At 42.5% G+C, this 18704-nt stretch overlaps 1 protein-coding gene across 1 annotated transcript; it reads right to left on the bottom strand.

Annotated features, from left to right (window-relative positions):
- Nucleotides 1-7014: 7014 nt before the first annotated feature.
- KCNE4 (potassium voltage-gated channel subfamily E regulatory subunit 4) lies at nt 7015-10105 on the bottom strand. Its single transcript, XM_049803702.1, has 2 exons — nt 9984-10105; nt 7015-9557 (listed from the first exon to the last, which is right to left on the bottom strand). The coding sequence occupies exon 2, from the start codon at nt 9529-9531 to the stop codon at nt 9040-9042; it is 492 nt and encodes a 163-aa protein (XP_049659659.1). The 5' UTR covers nt 9532-9557; nt 9984-10105; the 3' UTR covers nt 7015-9039.
- Between the last annotated feature and the right edge of the window lie 8599 nt (nt 10106-18704).

Genomic DNA, 18704 nt, shown 5'->3' with positions numbered 1-18704 from the left:
CCAGGCAATGCTTCAAATTGGATCACTAGGGATATCTGTGAGGATTCCAAAAGAAATGTTCCTGACGGCCATTAATGCGTTCCCAGTGACGTACAAGATGCACACACATACACACACACACACACAAAGCAGCAGCTAGCCTGGAAAAAAAATCAGCTTGTGTGCAAAGGTACACTTAAAGCAAATTACATCACAAGGGACTTATTAATTTCCAGGACAAATAATGACTCCTACTGCCCTTTCACGTGTGCTCCCAGCGAAGGGGTGCAGGAGCTGGATGCAGGGCATGTGTATAGCCCAGCTTCCACCCTTGAAAACTCCAAGGGGCCACGCTCTGTTTCCATAACACTTTTTACATGCTTACTTTTATGGGTCTCTTGATGACAATCTAAATCCTGCCTGTTCTTCAATAAACCATTAATCTTCCAGATAGAGTTCAGGGAAGTTGCTGTGTAGCAATAAAGTGCATGTCTTCAGAGCCCAGAGGGAACAAAAAGAAAAAAAGAAGTGAAAGGGAGTGACACTGGCTTTGAAAGACAGCTTCCTGGCTTGGAGGGGGTGGGGGGCATGCCGGGTTATCTCCCCAAATCCTACCTGGAGCCTGCCCCTCCCCTCACCAAAGGCTGATGCCACTTTGCACGTAACATTTGTGAGAAGAAGGTCCACCCCTCAAAATCAGGGTCAGTGTAAGAAAGGGGCTCGTCACCCTTTGTACCCCCCACCCTGATGGCCCAGGAGCCTTTTGTGAGTGGTGCCAGCTGGGACTGTGCTTTGGTGAGCAAACACCATCTCAGGAGAGTCAGTGCTCAGCGCTGCTCCCCCCTGCCCACCAGACCTGGCTTGGATGTCAGTGGGGCAGGGGCTCCACTGGCTCCCCACCAGCCAGTGATTTCAGTAGCTAACTCACATCACTCAGTTTACGGGCTTGCTGCTGCTTTCGCAGACTGAAGCATAAAATGTCTCCTCTTTGTCTTCATACTACTTCCTTGTGGTGTGCTGAGGGTACCAGCGTCACAGAGCCAGTGTCACAAAAGCCATCAAATCCACACGCCAAGCTTGCCTAGTCCTGTCCTGGGTTTGCATTTGAACTGGTGACCCACAGTAGAAGTAACAAATTCTATGCCCCACTTTATAACGGGAAAAATTAACAGAATCTCTTGCTCTTCCAGGCCCCTATAAAATTGATGTTAACCATATGTCAGTGTGTGATTTGTGTATAGCTGTTAGGAAAGCATGTACTGCGCTACTCAAAAGAGATGGTAGCAGTCAGCATCAGAAAGTGCCAAGGAACAGAAAAAATCATGTTCAACCTGACTTAAGTGCCCTAAGCTATGTCTCTTATGCAGAAAAGAAAAAGAAGATAAGAAGAGGCCTGAAACAAAAAAACCCTGGGGCTACAGTCCTGTAGAAAAATGGTACTAAGGGGGGGGGGGGGGGGGGGGGAAATAGCCACACCAGGAACACACATACAGATAGAAGTCCATTTATTGGACTCCCCCAGTTCAAACTGGCACAGCTCTCAACAGAAAAATGAGGGGAAAATCACTGTCTAGACGTCATAAATATAAGGACTCAAAGAGTCTAGTACTTTCACTCTAAACTCCTGGGTCTGTGATCCTTCCCTGGCACACATGTATCTCACAAATATTCCTATACAGGACACTTTTAATCCCAAAGCTCTGCCTATTCCATATGAATGTTATGTTCTCTTCTTTCCATATGAATCTAATGTTCTTGTCGTTCCTGATGATAGTACTTCACAAGACAAACTAAAGGTCATGGAAGAGAAACTGTGGAAAAAATTCTTTTCACTGACAAAAAGAATCCTGTGATATTTTGAATGTGCTTCATGAGTTTTATTATACTAGTAGTACATAACTAAGTATGTAAATATCTACCCAAACACTATGTACAGTATCTATAGCTTACCTGAAGCAGTAAAAACCTTGAGCAGCCAGCCCTAAGGCAACATTTTTGCTTGCCACTGCAGCACGATGACCACTGATGATGGTTAGCTCTGTCAGCAGCCCTTTGCACGTCCCTAATGACGGTTCCCTGCAGACACAAGCTGCACAATCCTTTTCATCTGGTGTTTCATTCTTGACGAATATAGGAGAAAAAAAATTTGCAGTGAGAATCCATTTGAGATACACATCCTGGCCCAAGAGCAGCTAATTATATGTGACTGAAGTCAATTATGTTTAACATGGAACAGCTAGACCCCAAGCAACAGAATGCGACAGAGCTGTTGCTGCTGTTTCCTTTGGTGAAGGCACAATGAGAAGTTCCTTGGTAAATATGGGCAGTGTTACCATCACAACACCCATGTGCCCCACTGTCATTCCTTAGCTAACACTCATCCTTCTAACCAAAGTCAACAGCATCCTTTGGTGTAAAATCCTGTGCAACTGATCAAAATTAACACATATGCACAGGATGCGTGCACAACCCCAGAGTTTCCACAGTGCTGTGTGTGGAAAGTCACATCTGGAGAAATGTTCCAGTGGTGCTTGGGCTTTCAGCAGTCCCAGCACCTCTCCACGTTTCTACAAGCGTCAAGAGTGTTCCCTGCTTCCCAGTGCAGCAGAAGCACAGTACTAGCACACTGGAAAGCAATTACTGACACTTGTTAGCCTGCTGTTGCTGACAGGATCAGCAATAGCAACAGGTCGTTTTGTATCATCAGGTATTTGTAAGGAAAATGATGAGATGGTGCTCCATTAACGCCCTGAAAAAAGCACCACTGGGGCTTGTCTGTGTAACATTCAAGGGTAGTCTGCCTGCTACTACGTAGCTCCATACTTATTATTAAAAAATAGTAGCAGCAACACTTTTTCTCTTCTCTCTTACAGAAAACCTTGCTTGATCAGTTTATCATGTTCTGAAGAGAGAGAAGGGGGACATACATCTTTAGAGGCACACGGTTTACATTCCTCCTGAAGAGAAGGGAAGTCCGGTCTTTTGTGTATTCTCTGGGTCGGAATTCAAAATCTCTTGCGAACATTGTGTGTCTCACATCCTCTCACCTGCACTGTTCAGCTAATATTTTCATTGCTGGGATGAGACACAGCTGTCCCAGGGAGGGCTAGGCTGGGGACCAGCATCACAGCGGGCTTGCTCCAGGCCTAGCATTCATAGGTAAGCTGCAGGGGATGGAGGCATCGCATGCTGGCACCAGCTAAACAGCTGGAGTTCACACCAGAGAAAGTTCTTTAATTTTGTGGTTCCTCCTCCGAGTACAAAGAGTAACAACTTGTCTGTCTTTTCTCACTTTCCATCAGAGCTCAGCACCCTGAAATTCTCAGTGTAGTTATTCTCACATTAGCCTTAGGCAGCAAATGTGCTCTTCTTTATGGCTTATAAATGAGTCTTAGCCAAAGCAAGTGATTTTCCAGAGTACCACAGTGAACCTGGAGCAGAAGAGGGAACTGAATTTAGTCTTCCACATCCCACAGCTACTGCCCTGCTCACCAGCACCTCCTCTCTCATATCAACCAAGCGAAAAGGCCCTGTTACACGGCTTCTGCCCACCTGAGGAGGTCCAGCGGGATGAGTTGCATTCTTCCAGATAGTCCCAGATGCCAGCAGTTGTCATTCGTTGCCAGTGGTGACTCTAACATCTAATAGTATTAAGGAGGGCAAAACAGTTTGCTGTTTCTAGGTGGGCAAATGTTTTGTATTCATACCATACCTTTCATCTGAGAATCACAAGCATTTCATGTCTATCAAGAACACGTGATGTTCTCGCAGACAGGACTATAAATAGCATCATCTGATAATCAAGTGAAGCACAGGACAGTTAAAGAGATTAGCCAGGGAGAGAGATGGCAACATAGCCTGTAATGTACCATTCAATAGCCTTTATTGTCCTTCTTTTAGTCACTTATTTGGATGCCAAAAGCCTCAGTCTACCTGGCCTAATACAAACTGAAACCCTACCCAAACCCAAACTAAAACAAAATTAAGCTTTGAAAAACTCTGGTACTCATTGATTTTGTATTTTTTTTCCATTTTCTTCCCTGGTTGAGATGGATACAGAAGTGTCAATACACTAAGAAGGTGGCTAATCTCACAGCTCTTTTTGGCTGCCTGCAGTAGGAACTGCAGAGGCATGTGAAAATGGAAAGAATACAAAAGCAAATCAACCAAATACACAGAGTCAAATATGATTGGTGCTTAAAAACCAATAGCTTAAACAATTTCAGTTAACTTTTATGCCTCTTAGATCCAAGCCTCATATTTTAAATCTAAAATGCAACTGTGAACTCAGGGAGAAATCATCTTCCCACTAGAACAACAAGGACCAAAATGATAGTAATGCAAGCATGGTACGTTGAGAACCACAGGGTAGCATGGTCCAGCTTTGGCACAATTGCATCTGGTGCAACCAACTATACTGTCCTGCACCCCGCTTTGAGCATCTCTGAGAATGCTCATCTATCACATGGTGGAGCCTCCTTTGTCTTTGCAGGGTCTTGAAATTTTTAGATGAAAATTAAAGGCAGGTGGTTTAATCTTCTCTTGGTTGAAATGGCTGTGATAGAAGTCCAGTGTGTGTTGGGGACCTCTGTGCTCCTTGTCCTCGAGCGGTACACCTATCCCTGTCCAACATCATGAACTGAGGAGTTAGAAACAGAAATGACTGTTAGAGTTTATCCATTTCCTTCCTTTCCAACCCAGTGAGAATTGATTTGATTATTTGGGTAGGTGTGGGCGCATGTCTGAGAAAGGGACAGATCCAGGGGAACCCACTGTGAGAAGGACAAGCTGGGGAGAGAAGTTTTGCAATGAGTTGTAACATACGAGGCTCCTGGCCTTGCTTACCACGATCTGTGACCTTCGCTCTAGTCCTGGGAAAGTGGATTCACTTGTATGTTCCTTAACTCTCCCTCCCTGATTAACTCTTTCCCTGGTCCAGATCACGGCAGTCCTGGGAGAGACTGGGAGATCCTGTGCCTGGGGAAGAGATGAGTTCTGCATTTCTGCTTCAATTATTCAGCAGGTTCATTCTGTTGAATAAGTAACCTCACAGTGCCTCTTGATGTGAACCACAGGTAGGATTTAGGATTGCAAATCAGCCAGTTACTATCACAGATCCCAATGTGGTAATCTTGAGAGCTGGCACTTATATTTACAGTAGGTCCTGGAGGCAGACCATGTCCACATGCAACATGTGGCCATCTTTTTCTGTTCTATCAAAGGTGATATGCATTAACTACTCCAGCAAACATATAAGGTATAGCACTGCCAAGAAATGGGAGCCTAATTGCCAGGTTCTTTTAAGAAAGAATGCATTTGTAAAAATAAAATCATCTCCATTCAGTCAAATAACAGTCAATTATCATTGCTCTCAAGCCAAGATCTATTACCTCTGAATATGATTCAACTCAGTTACTGAAACACACTGGAAATGTCTGTCATTTTTGAAAAAAAAAATAATAAAATTATTACCTTTACTCCTCAGTAGTCAAAAGGATTTTGAAACAAGCTTAATGTGGGCAATTTTCTTCCTTCCATCTGTAGCTTTTCAAGATTAGCAACGCTTCTTTTATTTTGGAATAATAGCTATCTGGTGGTCTTGGGTCACTGGGCTGTCTTCAAGGCATCATTGCACTCAGCTGCACATCCAATTAACTTTTATAGCTAAAATATATTTTTCCTTCTTTTTCTTTCCTGTGGTGCCATCAAAATACTAATTTGGACAAAGACAAATGCCCTAGGACAAAGACAAATACATACCAAACTATCACGCATGCTTTCTCGAACCCCATGGGCCAAGGATAGCTCCATCACAGTCTGCAAGAAGGCGGCCACGCTTTCGTGCTTACTAGCTCACTTCAGTGTAAATAGACTCCAAAGCACACAGTGTTTCCCTTTATAGCAGCTCAATTTAACGCAAGAAGCTGCTGGAATAAGCTTGCTTTTTGATCCATAAAGCAGAGCTGTAATTTACACTTTGTTCTGTTTTTCCTTCTTATCACCAGTGCTGTCAGAAGTCTCTTGATTCATTATTGTGGCAATGGAAACACTGAAACAGCGGCGTGGGTAACCGTGGAAGATGCAACATTACTGACCCGCTATTCCAGGACACTGTGGGTGTCCCAAGAGATTACATTGCTGGAGGGAAATGCAGTCTTGCTGATGGGTAGCTTTAGGTCCACAGAAGCCTGTGAACAGGCCCCAGAATTATTTAATAGGGGGTGAGTGAAGAGACCAGAGCACAGGGGAACAGGTTTTGTGGGAAACTGAGCAGGTATAACTTTACAGCAACCTGATTTTTTGAAACATCCTCGAATTACCCCCTGCAAGTATGTCTCAGCCAGTGCCTGTGACCCTGTACATACTGTCACAGCTTGAAGGAGATACAGAAGTGCAAAGTTGCCTCTAAACACTTCTGCCCTGCATTGGGAGCCAGAATCCCAAAACCTCCCATATCCCTGATGCTGGAAATGACAGAGCAGCAATGAGACCCGGGGTCAAAGCTTGTGACAAAGCCAGCTACGTATCATGGCCAAGTGCTGGAAATCCAGTGGGAACAGAGACCTGTGTCAGATACTTGCCCATAACCTCAACCCTAGCCCACCCGATTTGCTACAATGCAAACGTAAAGCCAAACCTCAAAATGCAGACTTTTCAAGAGGCTGAACAAGTGACAAAAATGTTTTCATAGCAGCTTGTCAGTTTTGCCAGCCTCCCCAATAGCTCGCCAGCACCCCTAGCTCTTTGCAGGAGGACTCCGGGTATCCCTGCGACCCTGCCTGCACGTGGGCAGGAGCTGAGCGCGAGGAAGAGCCAGCATGGACCCAAGGCAGATCTGAAGCACCTGGCTCAGCCCGCAATGCTGCAGTACTGTCAAACACAAGGAATCATTTGAAAGAAGAGGCTAAGAAAAGGATCCTGTAGACATTTTGCCCAGTCTCGTTACTGGAAATCTATTTGACGTAGTGAACAAACATGGAAACTTTTCCAGGAAACGTGTTTCTTTATTTAAATAAAAATTTGTGCCAGTAGAAACAATAAACTTTAAATACATGAGACAATTATATACAACTCAATGTTAGGAATTATATACATCGTTTTTTTACAGATACAAATACATTTATACCAAAAGTAAAACGACGAAGGAGAAAGCAATGGAAAATGTGACAACTCGTGCATGTCAATCTCATTTGGAAAGTTTCAGGATTCAAGTGATTCCAGGCAAAGTGCCAAACTTAATTTGGCTTCTTTCAAACTTAAAACAGCCCCTTTTGGAGTAAATCTACCAAAAAGCTTTATATGGTCTGATCCAAAGTTCACTGAAGTTGATGGAAAAACTCCCACTGCCTTCAATCTGAACCGAATCAGGCCTTTCTGAGCACAATGGAGCCTTTGTTCTGCTGTGTTTAGAGAGAGACAGTGATACCTCTGTAGGCTACATCATATTAACCCTCCAAGTCAAAAGCAGAGCTCTCCCTTCTAAATGGCAGAAGTACAGCAGACTCTTGCCTCAGTTCGTTCCTGCTGTTCAGCGTTCATGTTTTTCAAGCTGTCTCTCAAGCTCTAATGCCAGTGGATAAATCACAGAGCTATTTTAGCACAGGAAATATGTGGAGGCATTTTGCAAACATTTTGCCGTGCAATGCTTTAGATTCAGGCTCTTCAGCCCTCATGCTTCAGAACTAATCCAAACACTGTAATAAGTTATTATAAAATATAAGTTATGATTGAAATATTTATTCTTTTACTTTTATGCATTCTTACATTTTTAACAGTGCAAAAATTTAGTAACTAATTTCACGAGCATTTGAAAAAATCACAGTACCATTAAATTAGGGGAGGGAAGTTTGTGGTGGTTTTAAAAACTAGTTACTAATGACTTTATAGAAATGCATGTGTCACATGCGAGCTGATTAAAAAAAAAAAAAAAGATGTGATGCAATGTTTATCTACACTGGCTTAAATAGAGCAGAAAGTCTAGATTCTTTAATGATGTAAATGGGTACGGTTGTACTGACCTCAAATGGAGAATTTAGCTCCAACAGAGAAGCACAAAAATCTTGTGCATGTCCCCTGAAGTCAGGAGGACTCAGTTGATGAATTCAGTAGGGCCAGGATTTCACCCCTGCTAGGTTAAATTCTATCCCGAATTCCACCTATTTTTCAAGGGGGTGTAACAAAGCAGCATTTGTTCAAGCCTTTCTACATCTTACATCTTGTAACAAAGATCTTTTAATGTCTTCTTTAACTTACAGATCTTTGCCTTTAGCAATCAAATGTACATATCTTTAAAAAATACAAAAGCGAAAAATAAAACCACTTTTCCTACTAGTAACTCGGTCAAAGGCTGCATTGCAGCAGAAGTTGGTGAACCTGATCCAGCCAGTACAGGTACAATTTAAGCAAAGATAGATATAGTGGCATGGATCTGAAACTGGGCTTTAAAAACCTCCTAGAAATTCAGTGCATCTTTTTTTCTTCTTTTTCTTTCATTCTTTCTGTGCCTAAAGTCAGTTTCCAGCCATACTGCACTCTCTCTTCAACTACAGCATTGACAGATTTTCAGCTTTTGAGGCCGCATTGAGCAAATCTGCTGTCGGCTGTGGTTTGTTAAAAGAAAAACACAGTAAAAGTACTTCTAGTCTATCACAGTTTAGTGTGAATGAGCATTACCCATCGTCTTTAACAACCAGGCACTTGCGTTAGGGTAACTTCCCTAAACATTTCCCAGGTATTTGCAGAAACCTGAAATATGCAGAGACATGCTAGTAATAGTTACCTCATTAGAAAAAATATATATATATTCTCCTCATTCTTAGCTCCTACGGTAAGAAATAATAATAACGCAAAAATTAAAATTAAGCATTCCAATTATGTGCAAGTTACACTTTGGAGTTGGGTACCACTGCTTGCTTGTCCTGCCAGCTCTCAGGAAGACCTCAGGCCCAGGGGCACAGATAGCTGTTCACAGTTCATTGGAGAGCAGGAAAGTAGAACCACAAGTTCTTAGTGGGAGCTCCACTCACACTCTGGCAGCTGATCAAGGGAGCCGTGCAAGTGCTAGGAGTTCTTGTGGATGTTTTCCGCAGATCCCTCGCTGCTCTCATTGAGGAGCGTTTCTGACACTTCCCCCAGTTCAGCATCCAGCACTTCCTCCTGGATGGTGAAGTGGACGTCTGGGGAGGAGGATTCGGAGCTCACACTGCTGCCTTCCATCGAGCAGATGGTGCAGGACAGGGATGGCACCATGCTCTCCTGCAGCATGTTCAGCATCATGGGGATCTGGACAGATTTCAGCCCCGATATGGTTGGTAGAGGCTTCACAGCTTCCCCCCATTCTCTCTCCTCATCTTTGTAGAGCAGAAGCAAATTGGACTTCTTCTCTTGTCTTTTGGATTTCATGTAGCCAAGCATTATCCCTATCAGGAAGATCCCGTAGAAAGACATGACGATCAGAATGTAAAAGTACTCATTGCCGTTGTTCTTCTCCATGTTGCGGGATTCAGCATCAAGCATGGCTTGGGTCATGTTTGCATGGTCCATCTTCAGCATGGGAAGTGTTTTACTACAGCTAAAGCCTGGAGGAGAATGTGTATATATATGTAAGCTCAAACTTCAGATCAAAGATGTAAAAGAAACATCTGGAAAAAGATATCCCCAAACTATTCCTTGCTACTTGTAATTTGTAAGCTTGCAAAACACTCACTTCATTGAAGCTTGCAGTCTATCATGCCTCAGCATTAATATTGTAAGTGAATGAACTGTTATTCAGATACAGAAAACATTAGAGGAAAGAAAATATGTAATATTAAATCATGTTGAGTTCTATGCTGAATTATAAAACTCCCAACCCACATGATTAAAGAAAGAAAACTATACAGAAATAACCTGCTAGGCACTTAAACATACTTTTGTGCTATTTGACCGTGTTTCCATAGGAGGGGAAAAAGTTAGAAGTATTATTTTATTCAATGATGCAGGAAAAAAATCAAAAAGCAACTTACGTCGGTATGCAAATAATTCCTCCTTTTGCAAAGCTCAAGAGATCTTTCCTCTACCAAATGCCGGGTGTTCTGAAAACTTTCCTCTGCTGCAGTTGGAATAAATAGCTCTCAAGAAATGTTTCATCACGTGTTTTAGAGGCACAGTTTATAATAGTTTTGTGTTGGAGTCAACAGATGAACTTGAAGGATTGCAGTTCAACCCACTGAACTCTTAACAGCTGTGAAAAGAAAAAGAGTCAGGAATTCAGATTTTACTCTTTCCTAACCAGTTCAGCACTGGCTCTTTCAGGCTGTGAATCTGTTCCTTCCACTGCCATCCCAATTGCTAAATCTGACCTGTTACCCTGAGAGCTGCTATGCAGAATGAAAAACCTGCAGGCCATTATACTGTGCTTGTCATAAAATATAGAAAAATATACATGCGAATTTTATAGTAGACACTATCAAGCTGTCTCCATGTGTGCTATACATAGTTTTCCCTGAAGAGATGGGGGAGGAAACAGGTTATTTTCTTTGCCTGGGACTAGTGACAAAGCTTTACAAATGTGTGCAAAACAAAGTGGTGACTTTCAACTCATGCTGCAGCTCCACTTTGCCACAAGGTGTGGGGCTGTGGAGAACCGGGCCCAGGGTCTCAGGTGAGTTTTGGATGGAGGGGTGCTGATGCCTCTTAACTTCGGCAATCAAAGCAGCAACTATGGGATTTTGGTTCCCCATATAATCAGTGGAAGGGTGCACACTCCTCCAGGGAACAACTCGGAGGTCCTGAAGTTAGCAGCCCCCTTCTCCCACTGTTTGTAGAAGCAGCCAAGAGCTACATGGTCCACATGCTCTTTATGCATAAATAGACCAGGATCTCTGAGTTAATGCAGATTTCAGTATGAAGGGACGTTAACAGCTTCTGGGCAGAGGGATGCTCCCTGAGTGACTGCTGGAGGCTGTTGCAGCTGGCTGCTGGGCTGAACAGTACGCCTCCCAGAGCGCTGGGGAGGGCAGAGTTAGGATGCAGGCTGGGTCGTGGGGCCCACAGAGTTCCCAGTCATCGGCTCAGTGGTACAGGAGGCTTCGAGACCCCTTTTCAACACGTAAGCAACAGTACAGGCCATGGGAAGAAGGAGGCCCAGCTTGCACCTTGGGGATTTCACTTCCTTATCCTCTCCATCCCCATTCTTCACACACAAAGCCCAATTAGTTAGGCCCCACATGTGAATGTCACCCCTTCTGCAAAGCTTCAAGGATGTTTATGTAACAGAACACTCCACTTCCAGAAAGTAGTCGACTGGTGCTGGAGTTTCCCAATGGTAGGTCTGGGTTTTTTTCCCTTGCAGTCACTTGTGGATTCTTTGCATAGACGGCAAATTCTTTTCCAAACTCTGCCCTCACAATCCCTCCGAGGTAAAGGCAGATAGGATTAACCTCTCTTCACGTGTAGGAAAAGGCAAGAGAGAGAAGTTAAGCAACTTTAAATGAAGTGAAGAATTCAAGAAAAGCCAGAATTGTATCTGTGTTTGGAACCAGCATTTTCCATTGTTTCTCTGAACGACTCCACAAAGAAAAGAAACATTTACATTATCCAGATTCCCTTCTCTGCTCCTTAAAATAGAGGATCCACCCTTTAGGATGTTGGTTTTATCTCCTTGCACATTCCCATGTGATAGCTCAGGAGCTGTTGATGCTGGACTAATGTCTACTGGGATTTCATCTGACAAAATCTGTCTGCAGCACCAGCTTGCCAAGTCTGGATTCTTCTTTCCCATTTCCGACAAATTACTGAGCAGGCAGCAAGAGCATATTAACTGGTAGACTAAAACATAACCCAGAGCAAGTATCTGGATTTTCTAGCTAACTTTGGGGAATTTTTATTTTATATCTTTCACAGTTCTGTGTGATATTTGTTCCCCCATCCAGGTCTGGAAATTTGGAATTTGAAAAAATTAAAGACAACATGTCAGGACCTTTTTATGCAGGACTTCCACAGAACGGTGAGGAAATGCCCAGCATTGTCGGGTCAATGAAAATGAGCTCAGTACAAGGAGAAATCCCTTCTCTGTACCCATGACACCCTATGAAACCAGCTCTGAAGCTGCTTGATCCTGGGAACAAGACCACCTAAAGCCTGAACTGCTGCCTCCTGTCAGTGTTACATACAGGTCATCACTCACCTCGACATGAAGAGCACTTTCAGTTGCCCAGAGGCACCCACACCCCACAGCTCCCACCAGTGAGCCAGCAGAGCAGAGGCAGACCAGCCCTTCTGCAGGTGCCTGCAGGCGTGAATAGGGTCTCTTATTTGCTCCAAAGCCTCATGCTCTTCACGTAGGTGAAGCTCTGTACAAAGTTACCACGATGAACTGCAGCACCCACAAGAACACAGGAAGACTGATCAGGTACATCCCTAGATTTATGCAATCCCCTGAAGTTCATCTGAAAGATGACTGAATTGCATAATTATGCACAGTTCTTGCCGAAAACTCTTTGCAACTATGTTTACTTTGGCTAGCTGATGACAACTCTTCTCCATCTGTTAGCCCATGATTCTGGAAAACAGTTTAATTTTAAAAAGGCCTGGAAGGAATCCCTGAGCCTTCTACAGACACGAAGAGGAGGGATAGGAAGACACTGGGGAATAAACACCTGAAAAACATATGCCACTTGCTTACTGGTGCCATAAGTCAGCTTTCTCAAGCTGTACCCTGTAGAAACTATATTTTGTCTAAAAACAAGACCAAGAAAATTGAAAATTGGAGCCTTTTAGTTTTATGTTTCAAAATTACTTTTGTTGCAAATTATATTGTAAAACCATTGATCGTGGCAAAAATACTTGCTTGATTTGAAGTAACTGGTTTTTTTGGAGTTAAAGTTACTAGCTATTTATTTTTTGAAGTTTATTTCTTCCTTTCAGATCCATTTTTTCCCCACACACTTCACAGAATTTCCCCTGAAATTTCACTTACAGATCTCTTATGCTTTCAGTGATTGCCTCTCAGGTGTTCCTCTTCACCATCTTTGCATCAATCCCAACCTAGGCTATAACATTTAAGAATAATACTCATGCTGTTGCTCCCACCTTCCAGATTCCCCCTTTGGAAAACATTCAGAGTAATAAAGCAGAGCAACAGCCAGGGACTCCAATGATGAAAAGGTCACAACATATTTGTTGATGCCAGATTTTTTTTCTCAAGGTCCCTGTCTCCTAGAGAGCCTTTTGTGGCAGCAACCTCCATCACCAAAGGACGCAGAAGTTGAGGCTTGAGGCATCCCATGGGGCAGGAACTCTTCACAACATGGCTTAAGGGATAGTATAATGTGAACCCTTTCTCCAAATAAAAATTTGAGTACAGTCAGAAAACTGAACAAAGACAGAATCCATTATGAAGACAACATAAAATGACCTTAGAGACTCAGATGACTCTCTGCAGGCTGCCATGGAAAATATATGCCTAACCCTTCGTTACAGGCATAATCCACGATCTGATGCTGCATTTATCTTTCTTTTTTCCAGTTAGTGAGTTAATAAGACTAAAGATACAAAGCATAACTGTTAAAGGGCTATCTCCTATGGGACACTGAACCTGTTTGATAAGTGTAGGCTAACCGTATCACTCGAAAAAGTACCTGAGCATGTGCATTTTTGGAGTAACCATCTGAAAATCTGGAAAAAATGGAAGGAAAAGAGCAATGGGAAGGACAGAGGATTTAGGGGTGGGGTGGGGGTGCCTGCACATGGACCTTTAAGGGCAATAATGGTTGGGAATTTACCACTAGGAAGAAAAAGCAGGGAGAGTTTTTCCATGCAAATATTGACTTAGTTATTATTTAGACCTTCCACATGCTGCAGTTGGGAAAGGACAGCAAAGATGATCAGTATTTTTCACTCACATGTATGATTACAATTAAAGTAAAATTAGAGATGAAGAACTGTGTTTGACACCATAAAGGAAGACACAATGAAAGGGATGTTTATGCCCTTGATTTGCTCTTGCGTTTAAAGACCTGCCATGCTGAGATGTATGTACCGACTTTTGATCCCACTGCAAAACACACACCTTACTGAGCACCTGATACTTGAAGTCAAAGCCCCTTAAAGTTAATGGCAGTGACTCACCTCAAGCAAATGTCAGATCATGAATGGCACCTGCTCCTTTCAAGTTCTCTGGAACTCAGAGTCAATTTTCAGTGAAGCTTGTGAGTGTGTTGGAATAAAAGAGCTAGTTCAAAAGCAGCAAGCAAGTCATGCACTCATTCCCGGAGTAGGGTATGAGTAGCAGCCCAAAGCAAGTCACGTGCCTCCTTGCTAACAAGCCTACTTACAGTATGACATTTATGAGCTTTACTATATGCTTTTAACGCTTCTACACCTCAGTTCACCCACTTGTGAAATGAATCTAATAATACCTACAAATTACATGTGCTGTGAGGGTATAGCATAGTAATGCACTTGCAGATCACTACCTGAAAATGTGTGCTCCTAAGTGCAACGGCATTACTACATGGCTGGGCTGGCATCTGAGCAATTCTTACACAGCTCTGGGTTCAGTGTCATTTTCCATCACTCTTCATCATTTTTCATACTGCAGAAATAGATGACAATTTTTATATACTTCACATAAGCAATTTCTAGAGGAAGGTGGCAATTTTCTCAGTGTCATCCACAATATACCATGTTACCATCTGGATACCAAATGGAAGTAACACTCTGCCCAGTTATTAACTGTGAAAAGCTTAGTAAAATGCTACAGCTCTGCCTTGCTACCTTACAGTCTTCTTTGGTAAAAACATGCAAATATAAGTCCAGAAGATGCATGCCTTCTCCCCAACTTCAGGGTTTAGTTTGCTTTAATTCAAATTTTATTTAACCTTCATAGCAGATCCTCATATCATGAAATGTAAAGTTTCTCAGGCGTTCCCTGCACCCAGAGCAGCAAAAACTTTATATTTTTACCAATAGCAGCAAATATGGGGTTCAGAAGCTCCTCATAGCCAAGGTGGCCATCTGCTCTAGCAGTGGCAAGAGATTTCCCAGAAGTCACATCTGGAGTATTGCAATTGCCCTCCAAGCACACAACAAAGATCTGTAAGGCAAATTGGTTTCTGATCCTGAGAGATGACAAGCAACAGAAAACCTCAATGATATCTGTAATAACAGTTTACACTAAATTTAGCATTTACTGTAGGGCACGTGTTGTAGAACTCTTGAGTGTTGGGATAGGCATTTCTTTTCAACCTCTAAACTGAATTTCAGAAAGCTGTGAGTGACTGGAAACAAATAGAGTGCAAACAGGTAACTCTTATGATAGAAATAACAAGAAATTACATTTAAAAAATACAGATTTTTCAGTGGCTGATACAAGAATCTGAGTCTGAAGTCATCACATCATCAATTCCTTTTCGTGTAGCTGAGAAATATTACAAAGTTATTGTATCAATATATATTTCTATACAACAAAATGAAACAGACTTCAGATTACCTTACCTTTTTCCTTTGATGTGGCACAGAGGTTGTAGGTATGTTTGATTTGAAAATGCTTTTTCTTTTCTTTTTCCTTTTTTGTTTTTGGGAGGTTTTGTTTGCTTGCTTGTTTTTGGCTTGTTGGTTTTTTTCCAAATAGAATTACCTGTTGGGTGCACTATCTTTAAAAACAAAATAAATTTAAAGCTTTCTTTGCTCTCAGTGTCAAATGCTAGAGTCAGTTGCATTGTATGTGATCAACTGTGTTCGACTTGCTTCTATTTGGGATTTAAAACAGTTTGCAACATAGTAAATTTTGGATGCCATTAAAAAACAAATCAAGAACCTCTAAATTTGATTAGCAGTATTTAGAAAAAATTCACTGACAAATCCAAACACATATTTCTGCTTCTTCAGTGAAGAGACAGTGCTTACTCTTCCAGCTATGGAAAGATGCCTTATATAGGACCATTCATCCTCTCTCTGAACTGCTTCTGACTCTAATCTGCTCAGAACTAGCACTTTGATTACATTAGAGAAGGCTTCTAACAAACAAATTGTAGGTGAAGTGATATGAATGAATACTTCGAGGTTTTTTGAAAAATGCCTCTGCACACAGCATGAAGATCTCTCCTCGGTTTTCTATGTTTTTTGTTCATTTTAAGATTCTTCATGATCTGAAAAATTCAGCATATGCCAGTAATTGATAAGCATAAGAAATAAAGGGGACAAACCCAGTGAAAACATTCAAGTGCTTGACTTGAACCCTCACCTGACTTCAGATCAGAAATTAGAAAAAGATCTTTGGGAAAGTTAAGAGATGCTTGCACAACATAAGGCAGAAAGCTTATAGAGACATTGATAAACATCTAGCTATCCAGTTAAACATCACAGAAGAACAAATAGGAAAGCATGCCTTCATTTTCTCGTGCCGGAAATATTTTGTTAGGCTGCATTCACTTTAGTTGGGACTCCACTGCCTTCTTCACAAGGAGCAGCTACGCACTACCTACTGCCACTCATGCAAGTTCATGTCTCCCTCCAGTTAATCTCTTTCTGCTTCTTGGTTTTGGTGGCTACATGGAAGCCCAGCACAGTTCGGTTGTTTCGCTTTGGGCTTTTTTGAAAACAATGTTTAGAAACCAAGCAGAACAGGGGAGCAGGATGCTTTCTCATGAAATGAATGGGGCAAGGTTCACACACCCAGCGACTTCAGTGGCACTGGCACAGGGGTGTAACAGTTCTCAAAGTCCACCACACTTCAAAGAATTCGAGAAGAAAAACAAACAGACAAAAATTTAACCACTAGGGAAACCACAGACTCTGAAGTCAAGGAGACAGTTGTTGCTTAGTCTTACTAAGTAGTTTTAATTTTCATATATCAAGAAACGGTAAAGACCCCAACATTTAGATAAGCAAGTTCTGCCTCAGATACATGCTCAGAACTCCCACTGAATCCAGCAGGATTTTGGTGAGTGTGAAGAATGCAAGCGCTAATACAGAGCAAGGTACCAGTCTGGCCTCCTGCATGGACTGTGTCTAGGTATCTGCGTCAAGATTAAAGTACCTGCCACTATATAAGGGGTATTTCATATTAATTTCTAACACAGCTCTTGAGGATGGGGTTTAATACAGAGTGTTCAAAAGAGATTGAAAAAAGGGAGGAAGACCATCGTGACATTTACCACAAAAGCAATTCTACTCCTTTAGGAACTTGCAACAGCATACAAATACAGCACAAGTATCTCTGATCTTCCATCCTCCCAATGAGAGAAAACACATGCAGAGGTAAGTTCACTCTCCTCTCCCAGAAACAGGTGTAGAGCAGAGATGAAAGGGACAGATAGTGCTTTCTCAGTGGCACACATCCAGCGCAGCTGAAGTGAAATCACTTGCAAGGCCTTAGAGGAACAAGCCACATTTCTCTTCATTATTATTTTTTCCAATCCCGGAAAATTTGTTCACAAAGTAAAATGCAGTCCATGCTGTTTCACAGCCATGTCAGTGTAGCATCCCAGGTCACTGTGACCTTCAGTGCATGAGGGATTTTTCACTTTCACATGGATACCAGATGTTAAACCCTCTCTCCCTCTGATGTTCAAGGCCCTCGGGCTTTTGTACAACATCAGGCACTCAGCATCATGTGCATTTGTAACACTCACTTCGAGATTGTGTTGTGAAACCTCCACATTTACTGTAGCTGTTGCAGCAAACATCACACTCCATTAATTTCTGCTCTCAACCCTGTTGACCTGAATCTTCACAGGATTGCAAACACAGTTCAGATTTCATCAGTGCCTTTTTCTACAGCAGTCCCCTTTCAAGCTGAAGCAACTCAGACAGCACTTCAATTTGATTTATTATATCTTGGCATTTGTTACCTGTACTCACTTTTAGAGCATAAAATACACAGAGCAGCTATTTATATTCTTATTCCAAAAGTCTGCTTTGGAAAACACAACACAAGACATGCAATAGCAATCTGGGGTGTAAATAGCACCAGTCGGATGAACCTCAGGTGTACAGCAAAGAGGACAGAAAGTATACAAAAGAGGCAGCAACAGCACATGCATCCTCTCCAAAGGGAGGGATTCTGCACGGCAAAGGAGGGAAAACACGAAGCTGTGATTTCTGAAACCCAAGGCCGAACTCCCAGACTCAAATGATGAACCCATCTGCAGTTTGCCTTTGGTCTCCGTAAGGTCTGGATTTCCCCTTTAGTGCCTGGATACAAGAAGTTAAGATGATTCCTCTAAAATGAGTTGAGATCTGTTCCTGTATTTTGGTATTACTCCATGGAGCCACAGCTGTGAGTATGGATGAGTCCCTAAATGCATAATGCAGAGAATGGGTTGTACACAATGCAGGGTCATGCCAGCTTTAACAGAACAGGATTTCTTCCTTCTCAACTGATAGAAAAGCTTCATTTCTTCCAGTTAACACAAGCACTTGTAATCCAGCCTTGTGTGGACAACTGATGGAGCTCGAATGATGTAATCTTCCATTACCAGGATCCTGACTGTTACAACAACTCCCCCACACTCCCATACCTTCTGCATGACAGAAATTGCAAAAGAGCTCTGAGACACATGGGAAAGCCCAAGGACAAGCCTGGCGGGAGAAGCCCTCCTGAGACTTCCCTCACCAGCACAGCAGGTTCGCACTCGCAGATTAGGTGCACCCCATGGGTGCACATGGCTTCAAACTGAACAGACAGAAAGTGTGCAGCTCTCTGGGAGCCCCTGTCATGCTCCCCATGGGGTCCACGGCCA

Source organism: Accipiter gentilis, chromosome 6 (genome assembly GCF_929443795.1).
Source record: "Accipiter gentilis chromosome 6, bAccGen1.1, whole genome shotgun sequence".
NCBI lineage: Eukaryota > Metazoa > Chordata > Aves > Accipitriformes > Accipitridae > Astur > Astur gentilis.
This window is presented reverse-complemented; position numbering and strand designations above follow the sequence as displayed.

Coding starts and splice junctions, on each gene's coding strand:
- KCNE4 (XM_049803702.1), bottom strand. CDS start 9,531: ATGCTGAAGATGGACCATGCAAACATGACCCAAGCCATGCTTGATGCT.